We start from the raw sequence: 18,683 nt of genomic DNA on the forward strand, positions 1-18,683 counted from the left end.
GCGGTGGGGGAGGGCGGTGTGTGCTGGGGGGAGTGTTGGGGGAGGGGGAGGAGCAGCCCCGGGGAATGAGGTAAGGCCGGTCCCCGCAGCGATCTCACAGATTCTGCGCCAAGAGGCCGCGGTGGCGGCTGCGAGCCGGGGCCGCCCCTCCCTTCGCCGCGCCGCGTCCCCCGGCCGCCCCTGTCCCGCCCGTGGGGGGCGCACCGCTGCTCCGCACCTGGAAGCCGCGTCAAGTCCTCCCCTCCGCCTGCGTTGACCCCTGCACCCGCTTTCCTACCCGATCCCCGCCCAGCTCCCCGCCAGGCCCGCGCCGCCGCCGCTCCGCTCGGGGCTCTTGGACCCACCCACGACTCTGACCGCACCCCTCGGGGCTGGGGGTCCCGGGCCGCCTATCTGCTCCTCGGGCCCCAACTCCCGGTGGGGGAAGGGTCCCCACGCCCCTTTCCTCCCCCGGAGCCCCGCCCCCGTTTGCCCCGCCCCCGTTTGCCCCGCCCCGCAGGCGCCGCCGCCGTTGCCCCGGGAATCGCGGATCTCGTCTCTGCAGGAGGCGTTCGGCCCAGCAGAGCAGCGCTCGCCGCCACCGCCGCCGCTGCCGCCGCCACCGCCGCTGCCGCCGCCACCGCGCCCCAGCTCCGGCTCCCGCTGCTGCGCCCACTCGGTCGGCCATGCCGCCCCGCCGCGCCCCGGCGCCCGGTGCGCAGCTGCTGCCCGCGCCGGCCCTGCTGCTCCTGCTGCTCGGCGTGGGGCCCCGCGGCGGCTGCCTGGCCAGCCCGGTGCCCGCCGCGCCCCTGCCCGCGCCGGGGCCGTGCGCCGCGCAGCCCTGCCGGAACGGGGGCGTGTGCACCCCGCGCCCCGCGCCCGGCCCGCAGTCTCCGGTCCCCGCCGGCGAGCCCGGCTACAGCTGCACCTGTCCCGCCGGGGTCTCCGGCGCCAACTGCCAGGTGAGTGGACGCGGCGGGCGCGGGGCGGGGCGGGGCGCCTGCTCGGGACCCGCGACCTCTCCCCGTCGGCCGCTGCGCCCTGCCCGCTGCCCGGCGCAGGGCTCCAGCTGGCCTGACACTAGCTTCAAGCCTTCGCGGAGGGGATGGATCTAGCCTCTCGGCCCTCGTGGACGCGGACCCCTGGCCCACCTTGCGAGTGCCACTTCCCTGCCTACCCTGGTTCTCCGGCCGTGCCAGCCCGGGGCTCTCGGGGCGCGCTGCTCCAGGGCCTGGCAGCCGCCCTAGTCCCGGTACTCCTGGCACGAACGACCATTGGCCACCAAGTGGCGCGCCCCTCCTGGCCCGGGCCCAGCCGCGCTCCGCTAGAGCGCGGGCTCGGTGCCCGCCGTGGCAGCCAGAGGAGCCAGCTCTGAGTGTCCCCGGCGAGGTGTTCAGTGTTCAGCTGGCCCCTGCTCCTTGTCCCGCTGGCCCCTGCGTGTGTCGAGGGTTCGCGGTGTGGGAGGCAGGTGATGCCCAGCTCCGTGCCAGGTGGTCGGGCACTTTCCTTTCTTTCCTCCACCCTCAAGGGCTCTGACATGGCAGCCGGAGGCCGAGAGGGCAGCTGCCTCCCCGGGCCTGCGACCAGCCCTTTCCAAGCTTAGGAGGGGGTATTGGAACAGTCGGAGGCGTTCGAGAGGACACTGCGCGTGGGGCTTGGTGTGTCGCCCTCCGGACTGGACGCTCCTCGAGGCGCACGCTTGGGCGGGCAGCCAGGGCGTGAGCAGGGCGCTGGGAAGCTTCGAGGAAGCGTGGGGCGGTGCGAGGGATGGGAGATGGTCAGCGGCCGCCCGTGGATTTGGGATTTCCAAGAGAATTTGGCAGAAAATAATAAATGAGGCTGGATTACAAGTATGCTAAAGCTCGGTGAAACCTATTAACATCAACGTTTTCAATAGGCAATTTGGTAGTGCTGTGTGTGCAGGTAAAAATCTCCAGGTCTATTCCAGAGCAGGGGCAAAGGAATTTATCAGAAATGATTAAATTAAACCAAGTAAACGTGGAACATATTTGGGATCAAATGCTTACTTTCTTACATTTAGAGTGGAGGAGTTTGTTTCATATAAATGATAAAATGCTGCGAGTTAACTTTGAGAGTGCTCAAATGAACTCAGCTCTGTGGAGAAGAAAGGCCACATATGATATGATAGGATAAGCTGTAATTTTTTAATAGAGGTAAATGGGATTGAGAAGCTTGACCTTGACAGCCAGAATTTTTACTATTTCCTAGAATCTTTTTTTTCTTTCATAGCAAATTATCAACCTGAACCTATCTTTTCAGTGTTGTGTTCTTTTTCTTTGTTACTGGTCCTGACACGCTTTAATTCCCTCTAAGGGGATGATGGTGGTGATGATGAGTGTGGAGTAGATTTGGGGCATGATGACTCTTTGAGAAATGCGTGTTGGAGCCATTCTAACCATTAGGATGAAATCTGGCTTACTAATTTCCCCTGTTGATTGATGATTTATATGACTTCTGTTGAAGAACTGAGTTGCCTGGATGCTTCTATCAAACTGCTCTTATATTTACGTCTGGATTCCATCCTTGAAAGAAATAGTTGGTTTGGACTGGGCATGTAGTAGGGATGGCCAGGAGAAGGGAGGTTAGAGTGCACATGAGTTTAAGTCAATGGGAAGAAAGACTGGACATTGGGAATTTAACCTAACTCTGAGCGTATTTTTTGTGTGACTCTAAAAATGGATATAAGAAATCTTTAAGGAAGGGAAAGAGCTCTTTGCTCTTTGGTGCTTCCTAAAGATGACTAACAGAGAAGCATAAATATTTTTTGTCCTAAGTAGTGGTTTGATATATAATGTAATTCATCCAGAAAAGAGTCATGAACTAATACATAAATATTGTAGAACCAACTGGTTCAAAACAGATTCGGGTTTCCTGTTCAGCTCCCGTTCGAGGCAGCCTTAGCTGTGTGAATGCTACTCACCTGCGGAGAAGCAACACTGGATGTTCTGAGTTCTGAGTTGAAGAGAGAGCTGAAGTCACCGTAATTCTAACAGGAATGCTTAGCAAATTTGGAACCTGATCCGGCTCGGTGACCCAGAAGAACTTACTGAGGTGATTCAGAGCCTTACAACCCATAAAAAATTGATTCCTGATAGTTTTAATTTAATCTCTCATGATCTTGCAGTAACACTCGAGACTCATTTTCTGTGGGGAAAAAAGGCAATCTCAATAGAGAAGTTAAACAGGGGGAGGGGGGAACCCTTACACATAGTCAACTACAGATAAGGGAAATGGATGTTAGCCACTGCAGACGGTGTGGTTGCTGAGATAGAACCGCATACTCACTGGATAAATTGGAAATGGAATTTTACCTGTATGTGAAGAGAATCCTTTAAACAAAGAGTGTCACCCCTCCCCCAACTACAAAGACAATAATATTAGCAATGGAAACATTAGGACCTAACTCCGAAGATTCTTTTCTTTCTTTTTATTTTTGTGGAGAAAATTAAGAAAATCATAAACTACTGATTGGGATTAAAATGGACTAAGGCTGTCTTCATTTTTCTGTGGTTGGCTGACTATGTTAGACAAGCCCGTGGGTCCAGGCAGTGTTTCTTGTATCTCTCCGTGACAAGAACTCACAGGATCTGGGAACTGTGTGGTGTGAAGGGACAATGTGTGGGGTTTGAAGCAGAGATGCTCTGGTTAAACCTGCTGTGACAGGTCATCTAAACGGACTGAGTCTCGGTTTCCTCAACTTCAAGGCTGGGATCTTCCTCACAGGGTTTGTAGTAGAGTCTGATTCTAGTTTGTGATGTTTGACTGCTGACAGCTTTTAAGCCTCGCATCTCCCTGTTCCCCCTCTGCCCCACCTCTAGGCAAGCTGATAAGAAAGCCAGGTGCTCCTTCCTTTGGTGTGGGTGAGAGGTTCAAACCATGCAAGTCCCTGCCCGTGCTATACCGGCCCCATCCCCTATCTGCAGTAAAACCCCCAAGCCAGTCTCCTTTCCCTGCTCTGAAGCCATTGTGGACATTTCTGGGAGCTGCCTGCTTTCCCCAGAAAGCCTCATTATGTGAGCAAGAAAACTTTTCATACCCTGTTGGTGTGTGGGTGGAATTTTCAGCCTCAACATCCAAGCCAAATTTTGGGTGGGTGACCATCCTGTCCCTGTGGGCTGTCTACACCAGGATTTTGGGAAGGATTAACTTAATTGGGCATTATAAATCACTGAGCACCCGTGTTGCCTCCATAAATGTCACCTCTTTTCTATCTTTTTAAACTTTTGTGCACATTTCATATGCTCATTACCGAAGTGCATTGGGTCGACAGAACAAGTATAATCACTTCCTTTTGTCAGATGTAAAAACTGAAGCTCATTTTGATGGAGTGACTAATACAAGGTCTCACATTTTGCTACTGCCCTAAAAATCATGCAACACTTAAAATACATCTTTTCTAAGTCCTCTAACACACTTAAACATATTAAATTGTGAGGGTTCAATGATTAGAAAAAGGTATATGGAAATCTAACATACAGAGACATGATGATGGTGATGGTGGTGATGGTGATGGTGATGGTGATGGTTGTGAGCTCTTCTCTCAAGCACTCGCCATGTGCTGGCACTATTTCAGGGGCTTTACAGACATACCTCACCAATCCTCCCAGTGTCCTATTGTTACCCAGCCCGCCAACCCCGGAAGACATTAACTACAGCATTATGAGCTGGGTGCTGTAACCATCCCCATTGTATAGACGAAGTGCAGAAAAGTTAAATGACCGGCCCAAGGTGACTCTGCTAGTAAGTGGTAGAGCTGAGATTTGGACCAGGTGGCCTGGCTTGATGCAGAGTTAATAGAAAGGATGCTGAGATGAAAGTCCAGCCTCGGCCCTGTTATTTTTAGCTGTGTGACCTTAAGCAAGAGCTATAACCTCTTTGAGTCTTATTGGAAAAAAGGGGGTGGAGTGATTTCTGAGTGTGGTCTTGCTCTCAAATGCTCACCCTGTATGGCTGTGCTCAGCTGGAGTAAAAAGGCTCAGAAATGACAAAAACACAGCAAATTCTCCTTATGCCACATGCCAAGCAGGACCTTCACCTCTGAGTTAGAACTCTGGGTCCAAGCTGAAGCTATTTTTACCATGAGGACAAGCCAATGCACACTAAATAAAAGAAATATAAATATTTCTGAAGGATTTGAAAAAAGTTCAACTTTTAAAATATTGAGGCTGTTCCTTTTGACTTTCTGGTTCATTCGGGGAAGCAGGCAGGTCTCAGAGGTCGTGGCTGCTGGGTCGACTTTTCTTTCCCAATGAGTGGTACAGGAACTCCTCCCTTCTATTGGGCCATCAGCAAAGGTAGGGGTTATTTCAATTTGTATTATTTTGTTTTTAAAGCTTTTTTGTTTTCATGAAATAATTCTTCGTCAAATATGCAAGCAGTCAGATACCGGTTTGTTTTTTCATTTGATGCTCCCTAGGAATCTTATCCTTTGAGATCATAATGAAAATGTGCCCATTTCTGCACTTGGAGAAAAGAGGGCTTGTGTAGCTGCTTTTTATGCAAGTTAATTTTACTCACTAAGCTGCTTCTATAATCCTCTCTTCTGATTAAACATGCTGACTTGGAATAATGGCTCTGCTTCAGATGAATCCATTCTTTTTTTTTTTTTAATTTTATTTATTTGTTTTTTCCCCCAAAGCCCCAGTAGATAGTTGTATGTCATAGTTGCACATCCTTCCAGTTGCTGTATGTGGGACGCGGCCTCAGCATGGCCGGAGAAGCGGTGTGTCCGTGCGCGCCGGGATCCGAACCCGGGCCGCCGGCAGCGGAGCGCGCGCACTTAACCGCTAAGCCACGGGGCCGGCCCCAGATGAATCCATTCTTGATTGAGGTTTGGTAACAAACAACAATAAAGAATTCTAGTTCTTTGCATAGCGTTAGTCTCCTCTACTGGACTTTCTGCATACGCACACACATACCCCACTCAAACTTGCGTTGTGATATGTGCAAAATGTCCAGTGTTAGCTGAGATATCAAGAGACATTGTTTCTCTCTGGCTTTTCTATTAACTTTTTGTGACCTTGGGAGTGTAATTGAACATCCCTGAACCTCAATGTTCAGATCTCTAAAATGGACTAATAAATGCTTGTCTTATTTTCTTTCTAGAAAAGATGCAGTTCATAAATGGGAACATAGTAAAGTTTTGTTAATAAGCATAAATAAGAACGGGAGAATGAATTTTAAAATGTTTTAAAAAAAGTAAAATGTTGCACAAATGCAAAGTATACTAGGAAAGGATTATGTTTCCCCTATAAAATGTGATTACACCAATTTATTCTGTCTGTGATTATTTTCCTTCAACGAGCAGACTGAGGTTTTTCTCGCTGCCAGGATGAGTTCTGCTATAACATAAGTTTTAAAATGAAAAATTCATTGTATTAACCTTTTGATAAATGTGTAGTTCTTTTTATTCTGAAATAAATGAATAATTTCTCAGAAAATTCTCAGTGACTTCAAGTTTTCCTTTGAAATGAACAAAAAAAAATCTTGTCAATATTCTTATAACAGTTTTGATACAGCTATTTTTCTTGGTGTTATTAACGTGAAGTGCCTTATTTTATTTGGTCCATTCTTAGGAAACATCATTTTCTTGGCTTGGCCACCTGACAGAAGCGCTGCGTTTCTGTCTTGAGCTTGTTTGCTTACGCTTCTCATGTGACACGGGACCATCCAAAATGGTTTTGTTTATGCCCTTGCTTCAGAAGCATCATACAGGAAAGAAAACCTTCCTGGAGCTGAAGGGTATTTGAGTCAGAGAGCAGAATGCCTGAGTTGTATTTTTAGATCTCCTTACCCATTCAGCAGGCAGCTGTGGTCAGAGCGGCTTAACCCAGAGGCAGGGACTACAGAATCTGGCCCCCAGACAGAACCCCAACAGCACAGCAGAGTTTTATGGACAGAATTTCTTTGTAGTCACCCTTTCTCCCCTTCAGCTATACTCCCTTCATCTGCATTGGTGCCCAACCCTGGCTGCTTATTAGAATCACCTGGGAGGTTTGGCAAACATGAGTGTCTGAGTCCTGTCATCCCCCATCCCCCAGATCCTGACTTAATTGGTTTGCGGGGGGCCTGGACACTGGTAATTTTCAAATGGTCTCCAGGTAATTCTGTCTGACCAGGGTTGAGAAGTTCCCACTAGACTCTCATCATCTCCCCCTGCAGCCTACTCATCAGGTAGCACATGGCAGAGAAAAAGAACGCAGTTGCACTTGCTCTCGGTCATTCGCCCGAAGAGCATCTAGTTTCGAAAGGCCTGGAATTCCTGGCCCATGCGCTCCTCAAATGGCATAGGTCCTGCATCTCCAAGTGGACTTGATGTCTCCACGAAGGGGACTGATGAGTGGTGTGTGCTGGAGTGCAGAGAGACCAGGCATGGGTTGGAATCCAGCTCTGAGTGCCCTCAGATAAGTAATTAATTTCCCTGTGGTGTGGTTTCCTCATCTGTGAAAATGGGACCCTGATGCCAACCTCAAAGGTTGTTGTGGCTTAGAAAAGGGTCTAGCCTGGTGACTGGACTGGAAGAGACACCCAATAAAAGGTAGCCATGGGCATTCCCTATAATAGGAAGCTTATTACTTCATGCTTTTCTTTACAAAAGTGGGGGGGGGGCCTAGAAAGCCCTTTCTCTTGGATCAAAAAAAAGAAAAATCATTTCTTTCCTACATGACTTCCAAGGAACTAAAATTCCATTGGTAGAGATTCCTTTCTATGGTTGTGAAGTGTCAGATGCTAGAAGACTCGGATTGTGGTGCTGACTCCCCACTGCACTCACTTCCGTTAGTTTCCCCTCTGTACCCCTCTTAACACGTGGGTGCCAAGAACACTAAGAGAACAATGAAGACTGAGCACGCGCTAGCGGTCTAGACTTGTATGGAATCATTCCTTGCTTTATTTGAACACTAACCCACCTGCAGTCAACCATCATGATGGTGAGTCTTAGGGCAGTTGTCTTCAAGAGGTGAGGCTTCTCTGAATCCCTGCTCCCCAGGGTGAGTGAGGGCAGAGCAGGACCACGGGAATACCAGGCGCCGAGACAGCAGACAGGCACCCAGCTAAGAATGGTTTTAACATTTTTAAATGGTTGGAAAAAAAATAAAAATGATATCTTGGGATGCATGAAAATTATATGAAATTCAAGTATCAATGTCCATCGATAAGTTTTATTGGATATGGCCACACCCATTTGTTTAAGTATTTTCTGTAACTGCTTATACGCTCCAACAGCAGAGTTGATTAGTTGCAACAGGCAGTATGGCCCGCAAAGCTGAAAATAGTTATTATTTGGCCCTTGACAAAGGAAGAAGTTTGCTGAATATTTCCCTAAACGTTGGTGGAAAGAGTTTATTTTTCCATTTTTATTTATTTGATTTAGCTAAAAGCTGGTCCCCCTTGCTCCCCCTTTCCTCTCCTCCCTCCACCCCTTCTCCATGAGGGGTGTCTATAGCCAGGCTCTATGGGAGGTTTAGGGACAGATAAACAGAGCCCTTGTTGTCTTCAAATTGCTTAACTCTCAAGAGTCATCCTTACTTCTCATTATACATCAGGCCTTGGTTTAGTGTGTTCAGACACCATAGTTATAGTGTATTTCCAGGGATGCGTGTGCAGTAGGGAAAAGAAATGCCAGCGGTAGGGGTTTAGGATGTGAATTTATAGGTTTAGAATTCTCACTCAGTTACTACAAGCTTATTAGCTTTCTTAACTCCAGTTCTACATTCATAAATAGGATGGGTAGAAGGATTAAAGAGAGCAGGTTGTAAAGCTTCTGGCACAGAGTTGGTGTTCTGTCCATACAAACAGCTATTTTAATAAAAGTGGATATGATTCTCCATTTTATGGCTAAGGAAACTTCCCTGGGGTCATACAGCTCGGTGACAGAGTTGGGGATCTGGGCCCAGGCGCTGTCGCTTTGAGTGTAGGATTATTACTGTGACTCTACTGTGCGTTGCCTTAAACTGCTCCGTGGTTTATGGCTTTCACATTGAGCGCCAGAGGGGAACAGCGGAGGAAAAGGGAGAATCGGTTCCAGTTCCGGCAGTTTCAGTTTCTGTAGAGATGCTTCGGGTTTGTGTAATGTTAAGGTTTTTCTTTCTTAAAGAGAGAGAAAAGGCATTGGGCATTTGAAAAAGAGTGAGGATTTGAGCAACAAGGTAAGTGTACTTAAAAGAAAGGCGCTTGGAAAGAGAAGCGTGTCTGCTATCTTTTGCGAACACTTCCTGAAAGCCAGCACATCCTTTAGAATTTCAATGCTGGCACTTATCTGCTGCTTGTAGTTAATTTAAAGGAGCGTTTGTAATTACTGTTGGGTTTCAGAGGCAGATTGAAACTTCTTAATGGAAGGCATTCTGTGGTGGAAGTAATCACAAGAGAGGAAGAGGATCCAGTCCCTCTATTTCATGGGAAATCAGAACTGCAGATCTGTAGTAAATGGGCTGATATCGGCTGAGTGGAAGGACAGCTTGGGATATTGGGATAATGATGATTGCCAGTTTCCCACAGAGTTCAGGTCAGATTTATGAAATATGTTATTTGGAGCAAAATCCTATGCTTAATTTTCAACCAAAATGGAATTATTAGAACAGGAAAAATGTTAAATATATGCTTAGTATATTACCTTAGAGAGGGGAGATTTAATATAGAAACCATGAAAAGAAAACCAGAATCTCTAATTTCAAACTGATCTCCCCTGTTGTTCCTTAGACGAAGGATTTCCAGACTCTTCTTTTTATTAAGGTATAACTTACGTACAGTCAAATTCACCCTTTTGAGCATTCATGAGTGTTAACATACAGTTGTGTAGCTACCACCACAATCAAGATAGAGAAGAGCTCATCACCTCCCTAAATTTCCTCATGCCCCTTTGTAGTGAAGCATCTCCCCAGCCCCAGCCCCTGGGCATCGCTGGTCTGATTTCTGTCCTTATAGTTTTGCCTTTTCAAGAATGTCATGTGAAAGATGACGTGAGTGGAGCCATATTGAAATAGAGCCAGAGCAGCCATTTCAGAGGAATTGCCTTGCACGTCTTGTTTTTTTATCTGCCAAAGTGGACCAAACCACCAACCTTCCAAGAAGTCAATAAGGGCAAGAATATACTTTTTGTAAATACTGATGAAATTGAACTTTGCTGATGACCGAATTGCTAACCAATCAATGAAGTATGAGTCTAGCCTTTTGCCTGATGACCAAATCTCAAGCCAATCTACAAAGTACAAACTTAGCCTTACCTCATCTGGCACCAATGAACTCTTCTTTAATACAACTCACCTCATCCTCCCTTTTCCCCATAAAAACCTGGAGCCCCTCCTTTGTAATTGGGACACTATTTGGGTTTCTACCTGAGTCTCTGCTCCCTGAATTGTAATTCTTTGATCCTCAAATAAACACCTCTCTATCTCTCAATTTGGCTCTTTATTTTTAGGTTAACAGTCATAGACATAAAATCACACAACGTGTGTGCTTCTTCCACTTAGCATAATGCTTTTGAAATTGATTCATGTGTGGCGTGTATCAATAGTTTGTTTCTTTTTATTGCTGAGTAGTATTCCTTTGTATGGATATACCACAACTTATCCTTTCACCAATGGGTGACGTTTGGGTTCTTTCCAGTTTTTGGTGATTATGAGTGAAGCTGTCATGAACGTTTATGTACAGGTCTTTAAGTGGATGTATGTTTTCATTACTCTTGATTAAGTTTTAGGAGTGAGATTTCTGGGTCATGTGGTAAGCGTGTATTAAACTTTATAAGAAGCTGCCAAGGTGTTTTCCACAATGGCTATGCCATTTTGTATTCCCATTAGTAATAAACGAGAGTTCCAGTTGCTTGCATCCTTGTCAGTTCTTGATATTGTTGGTGATTTAGATTTTGGCTATTCTAATAGTTGTGTAGTGGTATACATTGTAGTTTTAATTTGCATCTTCATAACGATTAATGATGTTGAACATTCTTTAATGTACTAGTTGCCATCCATATGTCTTCTTTGATGAAGTGCCTGTTCAAATAAGTTGTGAGAGTTCTTTCTATATTTTGTATACAAATTCTTTATTTGGCATGTGACTTGCAAATATTTTCTCGCAATCTGTGGCTTGTTTTTTTATTTTCTTAACGGTATCTTCAGAAGCATACATTTTTAATATTGATGAAGTCTGATTTATCAATTTTTTATTTTATGATTTATGTGTTTTTGTGTCCTATCTAGGAAATGTTTGCCTAACCCAAGATCACAAAAATTTCCTCCTGTGGTTTCTTCTAGAATGGTATTGTTTTAGGTGTTACATTTAGGTCTCTGATCCATTTGGAGATAATATTTGCATGTAATGCAAGTTATGGGTAGTTTTTATTCATTTTTGGCAATGGATATCCAGTTGTTTCAGAAACATTTGTTGACAAGACTGTCTATCTCCACTGAATTATCTTGGCACCTTTGTTGAAAATCATTTGACCATACGTTTGTGGGTCTATTTCTAGACTCTTTAGTCTATTCCATTGGCCTTATATATCTATCCTTTTACCAATTCCACATTGTCTTGATTACTGTAGTTTTACAGTAAGTCTTGGAATCAGGTTGAGTGAGTCCTTTAGCTTTGTTCTCCCTGTGCCCCTCTCTCCTGCCCCCTGAAATTGTTTTGGCTATTGTAGATCCTTTGGACCGTGCTTTTTAGAACAGCATAGAAGAGGCAGCTAGGGAAACAGCTCTCCCTGAGCACGTGTTGAGATGACAGGGATTCCAAGAATCAGAATAGCATTTCACACCTACATAGAAACTAGGATTCCTAACCTGGAATCTACGGATGGTTTTAAGAATATGGAGATGTCCTGAGAGCCAACTTTTGTATGGATATGTTCTCCTGGGGAATGGCTCACAAGTTTCATGAGATTCTTGAAGAAGTCCTCCACCCGTAAAAGAACTCCTGGAATGGAGAAAGAAGAAGCTGGTGGAATACGTGGGAAACTTCTGGACATAGACTAAGGCATTGGACCAAGAGCCAGCATGGGACCGTGAAGTGGCCCCAACGTAGGGTTGCTAGATAAAATACAGGATGCTCAGATAAGTTGGATTTTCAGATAAACAATGAATTTTGTTTTGTGTGTGTCTCAAATATTGTACCTTGTTTTTTTTTGAAATTCAGATTTAACTGGGAGTCCTATATTTTTAATTTGCTAAATCTGGCAACCCTACTCGCAAAGTCTGACTAATCCCTGCTCTGATTCCCAGCTTTTTTCTGATGGGTTCATCAATGGCACTTTAAATTCTTGCCAAATAATTACATAAGGCAAGTTTTATTAACTTGCATTTAAAATACTAATTTAGCTCATAGTTTTACATCTTCATGGGCCCTTTTAAGGGCAACTGTCAAACTATGTTAAGGCATTAAAAATCTGTGAAAATATGATGAAAAAGGCTCATTGGTAAACTTATCTTGCCCTCTTCAACCTCTTCTGCTACCTCATGCCTCTGCACTAATCATTGTCTACACTTTGGTATGTAGTTTTACATTTTCCTCTCTGTATGTATAAACATATACAAAGCATATGTAAATACTCATATATATGTGCAACTATTTTATATAAAAATTAAATCATCCTATACATACTGTTCTGCAACTTTTTTCTTAATCTACTTTGAACATCTTACCATATCTTAAAACAGAAAGCAAACCCATTCTTTTTGATGGCTAAATAGTATTCCATGTGTGAATGTTTATATATTCAGTCTTTACTGAAGCACATTGTTTCTATTATAAATAATGTTGCAATGTATATATATATATACACACATGTATATGTATGTCAAAAGTTACACACATTAAACAGTCTAACAAATATTGCTAAATTGCCATCCAAAAAGGTTGGACAATTTTGCATATTTACTAACAGCATGTGAGAATGTATGTTCACTTACATTTTTGTCAATCTGGTATTCCAAATTTTATTCTATTTTTGTGTCAACCGATAGGTAAAACACGGTATCTCATTGGTTCTCTTTGCCTTTTAAAATTTCTGAATGAGGGAGAACATTTCTGATGAATTGCCTGTTCTTATTTTTGCCTAATTTTCTTTTGGGTTGCTCATTATTTTTTTCATTCATTTGTAGTGGCCTTTTGTTAATGAAGGAATTAGCCCATTGTCCTTTGTGTTATAGGTATTTTTTCTCCATTTATCTTTTTCTTTTGACTCTGCTTATGCTCATTGTTTTACCCTTTAGAAGCTTATATTTTTTGGTTCTTATGTAGCCAAACTCATCAACGGGATGGTCAATAAATTTTAATTGAAGCTTTAATGTTTGATACCAATACTATATTGTATAATATTTTGAGAATTACCCAACTTGAGCCAGGAGTTTGCTTTTGAAAAAATCCATTTTGGCCAAGATTTATATTGATGAGACTGATCCTATTGTTTCTAGAATGTACAATTAAATGTAGCCCCAGATTATGCCTGTTTTAAGAAGGGTTGGCATAGATTTTCTAAATCATATTTAAATATTTATAATTGATCTTGACTTTTTTTGAGGCTGGAACACTGCCACCATTTTATTAAGATTCTTCATTTAGTTTTTTAAAAGAACTACGCAGCACGTGTTTCCTTTAATAACTGCCATCCTTAGTATTTTGTTAAAGTCACTAAGTTAATTTTAATGGCATTATTGGATAATAGAGTATTTCTTAACAGTTCTTGATGATGTAATGGTCTGATTTCAAAGTGTTCATCCAGGCTTGGGCAGAAAAAGGCTCATCTTCATATTCAGCAAAATGCAAATTTCTCTTATGCTTTAATCTCCATATTGTATTTTTAGCTCTTTTCCCCTTGAGAACAACCTCTTTTCTCCTGACCATGGATTTTTGTGGTCCTCTGTTTTCATTTTCACTCTTTGAAATTGGCCATTGGTTTTTTTGGTGTGCACAAGGGAATTCTTTTATTTCTGTAGAAAAGCCTCATAATGAGAGAAATAAGAAAGATGGGAGAAATGAGAACTAATATTAGCATTTCTATGAGGCCAAAAATAAACTCTCAGCTGGAGAGAAGTAAATTTCATATTATTATTTTTTCTTTTACAAAGGAAGAGTAGGACAGAGGTGGGGTGGGATTTTGGGCTATACTGACTGAAAAGGAAGTCACTCTCCTTTTTGTTTCCTGAGGAAAAAAATTGCTGTTATTATGTTCAGCCTTAATAGTGTTAAAAAATGATGCTAAAAATGATGCTGGCACCTTTTTAAAAATCACAATTGGATTTGATGTGAGGTTTCCTTTGCTTCCTTCACCTTTGGTGGACCCTACAGATGTTCTGTGTGCTTACAAGAGGTTTTTTTTTTCAATCAGAGCCTGTGGGAATTTAGGAGAAGTCTCCTAACCTAGGTCTTTCCTGCTAGTATATGGGTATGTTTGTGACTCCCTTAAAAGTGGCCTCCTTAGTGAAGACGGGTCTTTTTTCCCAGAAAGGAGAGTTTTCACTCTTGACGGAGCTCACCAACAGATTTGCTTCCTTTGTGGGTTCTTCCAGTCAAGAGCTGCCTGCCTCTTGATGTAAACTCCTAACCAGAAGCCTGGAAAGAAGCATATCCTACCAGAGAGTTCTAGCATTCTGTTCTTAGGGCTCTGACCACAGTGCATTAGAAACTTAATGCATAGGAAGGAACATCAATGGATGTTGTATGTATTGTAGCAGATAGACAGTAAAGTCCTGAAATATCCTGTATCCTATACCATCCTGTATCCCACATAGCCTGTATCCTATACCATTCCAGGTATATCTATGGGATCTGTGTTATCTTCAAAAAAATTTTTTTTATTGAGGTAAATTCACATAATATAAAAGTAACCATTTTAAGGTGACCAATTCAGTGGCATATAGTACATTCACAATGTTGTGCAGTCAGTAGGCCCTGGCACCCATCACGCACATTCAGTACACCACAAGGAGAAATGTAGCCTACCCAATAATCATTGTGGGTTGCAATACCATCTGAGGTGACTTGATTGTTAAGGAACGAGCTCATGTGGGTTTATGTACAGCACTTATATTGCTAGTTTTTAATGAGCTAGGTAGAAATTCGAGTGGGCTGGGGGGTGGGACCCCCTGCACTGATGATGCTGAGCCAAAGCAGGGCTGCAGGCCCGGAGATCACTTGTTGCTTAGCAACCACTGCTAAAGCTCCGTGGTTCTTACAACCTGAACCTGGTTAATGTCCTTGGGAACTGGGGTTGGGGAGTGTGGTTTAGACACGAATGGGAACGGGTTGTTTTGTAGGCTCAGTATGGCCCCTGATGCACAGATCTCCCCCCAACCAAAACAAACAAAAAAAACAAGCCGCCTTTGGGGAGATGGCAGTTCTGGCAACACTGGATAGTTTGTGGCCCAGGAAAGCTCATAAAAACAGTTGAATGCTCAGATCAAGGGCTCAGTTTGAGCCTCTGCTGACCAGCCATCCCTCCATTCCCTTGACTTAGAGTCTTCCAGGCCTGTCCTACTCATAGTCTGACACTGAAGCGCTGTGTTGTAGAACACTAGGAGAGGGGAAGAAATGGCATTCTTTGCTTTTCAATGCAAGGTTAATAATCTAGGGAACTCACCCTTCCACTGGCAATTTCTGAGCACTGATTAAAATGGTTGGAGGAGGTCATCAAGAGGATGTGACCGCTGGTTGACCCGTGAGCTGGACCTGGGTAATCAGAGGCTGCTCACCCCCTCCCCTATCTTTGGAGTGTACGCTGTGACCGCCGTTCCCACAGTGGGAGCCATTTTCAAGGACGCAGCCTTGAGAGAGCAATGTGTTGTTGAGACCATCTGGATGGTATACATGACTGAACCGAGTTAAGGCCTCTTTATAAACTTTTAAGATTCTGGTGGGCAGGTGTGGAGATCTACTTGTCTTGCAGCCGCTCAAGATAAGCCTTGTATGTAAGTTCCCTTGCTTATTAAACCTGCCACCTACCAATCTGGAGTGGTCTGCCTCTTTTTTGGGTCCCTCCTTGCCCTCCATGTATGGGAACTGGTTTCAGATTTCACCCCGGGAGCTCCCCAGTTTGCCAACCAACAAATGGCAACCCATTTCATAGACTTTTAGAGCTTGGAGGGATCCTTGCAAGAGGGAAGTCATCTTGGCCAGTTCTCTAATTTTGCAGAAGAAAGTGAAGGCCAGAGAGGTAAATGTCAAAGTCAGGAGTGGAATATTGCTAACTCCCCATCCAGGGCTCTCTTCACCAAAGCGTTTAAGCTGAGGCATTCCAAACACTGAAGAGAGTCCTCTATGGCGTGAGAGTAGATGGAGATATACAATACAAATGTTTTTATGGGCATTCAGACTCAAATTAAATATTCAGTTACTGGGCCGGCCCCGTGGCTTAGCGGTTAAGTGCGCGCGCTCCGCTCCTAGTAGCCCGGGTTCAGATCCCGGGTGCGCACCGACGCACCGCTTCTCTGGCCATGCTGAGGCCGCGTCCCACATACAGCAACTAGAAGGATGTGCAGCTATGACATACAACTATCTACTGGGGCTTTGGGGGGAAAAAATAAATAAATAAAATCTTTAAAAAAAAGAATTCAGTCAGTTGCATGGCTGGCCATGTATCAGGTTCCTTCCTTTATATTATGTTTTTTTAATCCTCATGTTTCTTTGGAGGAGACTGGAATGGACAGAGGTTCTTGGTGACTTGCCCAAGGTTATACAGCAGGTGGCTTGAGATTGGAGTCCTCTGTCTATAAATGCAGTGCTTTCTTCACGTTATCACAGCTGTCTGCTCATCCCTGTAATATATAAGAAAAATTCTTTATATAAGATGCTGAGCACAGTTCTGAAATACATTCCATTCAGTTGAAGACTATGCAGAATGAATTGGAATGGTGAAATATTAACTGTAATCATTGCATCATTTTATTTTTTTGGCAGTTGAGACATCTGGATCAGAAACAATTTTTCTGCTTGGCTTAATGCTTTTGCCCAATACCTTCAGAAATAACTATTAAAAGTATCATCTTATATTTTAACTTATAGAAAACCACTAAAGGTAAAATGAGTTCTTTTTTCTTTTTTGCTGAGGAAGATTCACCCTGAGCTAACATCTATGCCAATCTTTCTCTATTTTATATGTGGGTTGCCACCACAGCATGGCTGCTGACGAGTGGTATAGGTCTGCACCTGGGAACCAAACCTGGGCCACCAAAGCAGAGCATGCCAAACTTAACCACTAGGCCACTGGGCCAGCCTGTAAAATGAGTTTTATTAAAATAGTAATTAACTTACGTAATCATTTGTAATATAAAATTCGGTAATTTGGTTAATCACAGCTAAAAGCCAATAGAGTACTGCTTTTAAGATGATTGTGATTTCTGCATGTTTGCATGAGTATGAACAGACCAGAAATATGATAAAGTATTGGAGTTTATTAATTAGACATATAGTGTCTTAAATATGAATGCATTAAGCACTCCTATAAGAGCTTTAGTGATTATGTCTAATTTTTGCATCTTATGGATGAGAAAAATGAAGACCAGAGAGGGGTCTTCCACACTGCACATATTAATTAGAACTCTTGGGGTTGCAAGCAACAGAAAACTCAATTCATATAGCTTAAGCAAGAAAGGAAGTCTGTAGGTTCCTGCAATGGAAAAGTATAGGCATTGCAGTGTCAGGGGGCTCAGCTAATGTCACCTGGGCCTTGAGTCTCTTGATCTCTCAGCCCCACTTTCCTCTGTATTGGCTCTATTCTCAGATTCCAGGTGGTGACTCCTGGCAGCTCCAGGCTCACACCATCCTTCCTGCCAGCAACTGCAAGGGAACAGAGAGCCTCTCTTTTCCAGTTGATTTAGAAAGTCCTGAATTAGCTTTGGTTGGACTGACTTGGGTCACATGTGCATCTCTGAACCAATCATTGAGGCTAGTGGGTTGGAGTCTGCTGATTGGCCAGGCTTGGGTCATGTGACCACTACTGGACTAGCCTCAGTCAAGCCACATGGACCAAGATTGGAAGGAGATCTTTTCTTAAGGAAATTGGGATACTGTTCTTAGAATAAGGGGATATAGCTGTTGAGAATGAAGTCAACATTCCCAATATGCCCTACTGCCTTTCTCTTTGTGGCTATTCTTTATATTTGAATGGTGTTTCACCAAGAATGAATTCCTTCTCTCTGCCTCTTTGCGTCCATTGATCTGTCCTGTCAGGACTTCTTGGAAGGGTGCTTTATATGGTGGCTGTGTGTAAATTTCATTGCCCATATTAATCTTTATTGTTCTTATTTTTTTATTTTTATTTTTTTGGTGAGGGAGATTGGCCATGAGCTAACATCTGTTGCCAATCCTCCTCTTTTTTGCTGAGGAAGATTGGCCATGAGCTAACATACGTGCCCATCTTCCTCTATTTTGTATATGGGACACCTGCCACAGCATGGCTTGATAAGTGGTCCATAGGTCCATGCCCAGGATCTGAACCTACAAACCCCAGGCTACCAAAGTGGAGTGTGCGAACCTAACCACTATGCAACCGGGCCCGCCCTCTATTGTTCTTATTGTAAGTGATAATATATTACATTGCAGAGCATATCAAGATAAGGTAGTTTCAAAATATTGTAATACATGTTTTAGGAGGACTCTAAATATCAATTTCTCTCTCTCTCTCTCACACATACACATACACACCACACTGACACAATGCATATATGTTTTAATATCTGGTATTCCAGAACTGTCCAGAA

At 43.9% G+C, this 18,683-nt stretch overlaps 1 protein-coding gene across 1 annotated transcript in view; it reads left to right on the forward strand.

Annotated features, from left to right (window-relative positions):
- The first annotated feature begins 629 nt into the window (after nucleotides 1-629).
- The window catches only part of DNER (delta/notch like EGF repeat containing), a 293,156-nt gene continuing 275,102 nt past the window's right edge, over nucleotides 630-18,683 (forward strand). The window contains exon 1 of the mRNA XM_087424736.1: nucleotides 630-941. Coding sequence (XP_087280862.1) covers nucleotides 666-941 — 276 coding nt within the window. The 5' untranslated portion in view covers nucleotides 630-665. The remainder of the gene's footprint in view (nucleotides 942-18,683) is intronic.

The sequence above is a fragment of the Ceratotherium simum genome, chromosome 37, assembly GCF_057802395.1.
Source record: "Ceratotherium simum simum isolate JZ-2026a chromosome 37, ASM5780239v1, whole genome shotgun sequence".
In the NCBI taxonomy this organism is placed as follows: Eukaryota; Metazoa; Chordata; class Mammalia; order Perissodactyla; family Rhinocerotidae; genus Ceratotherium; species Ceratotherium simum.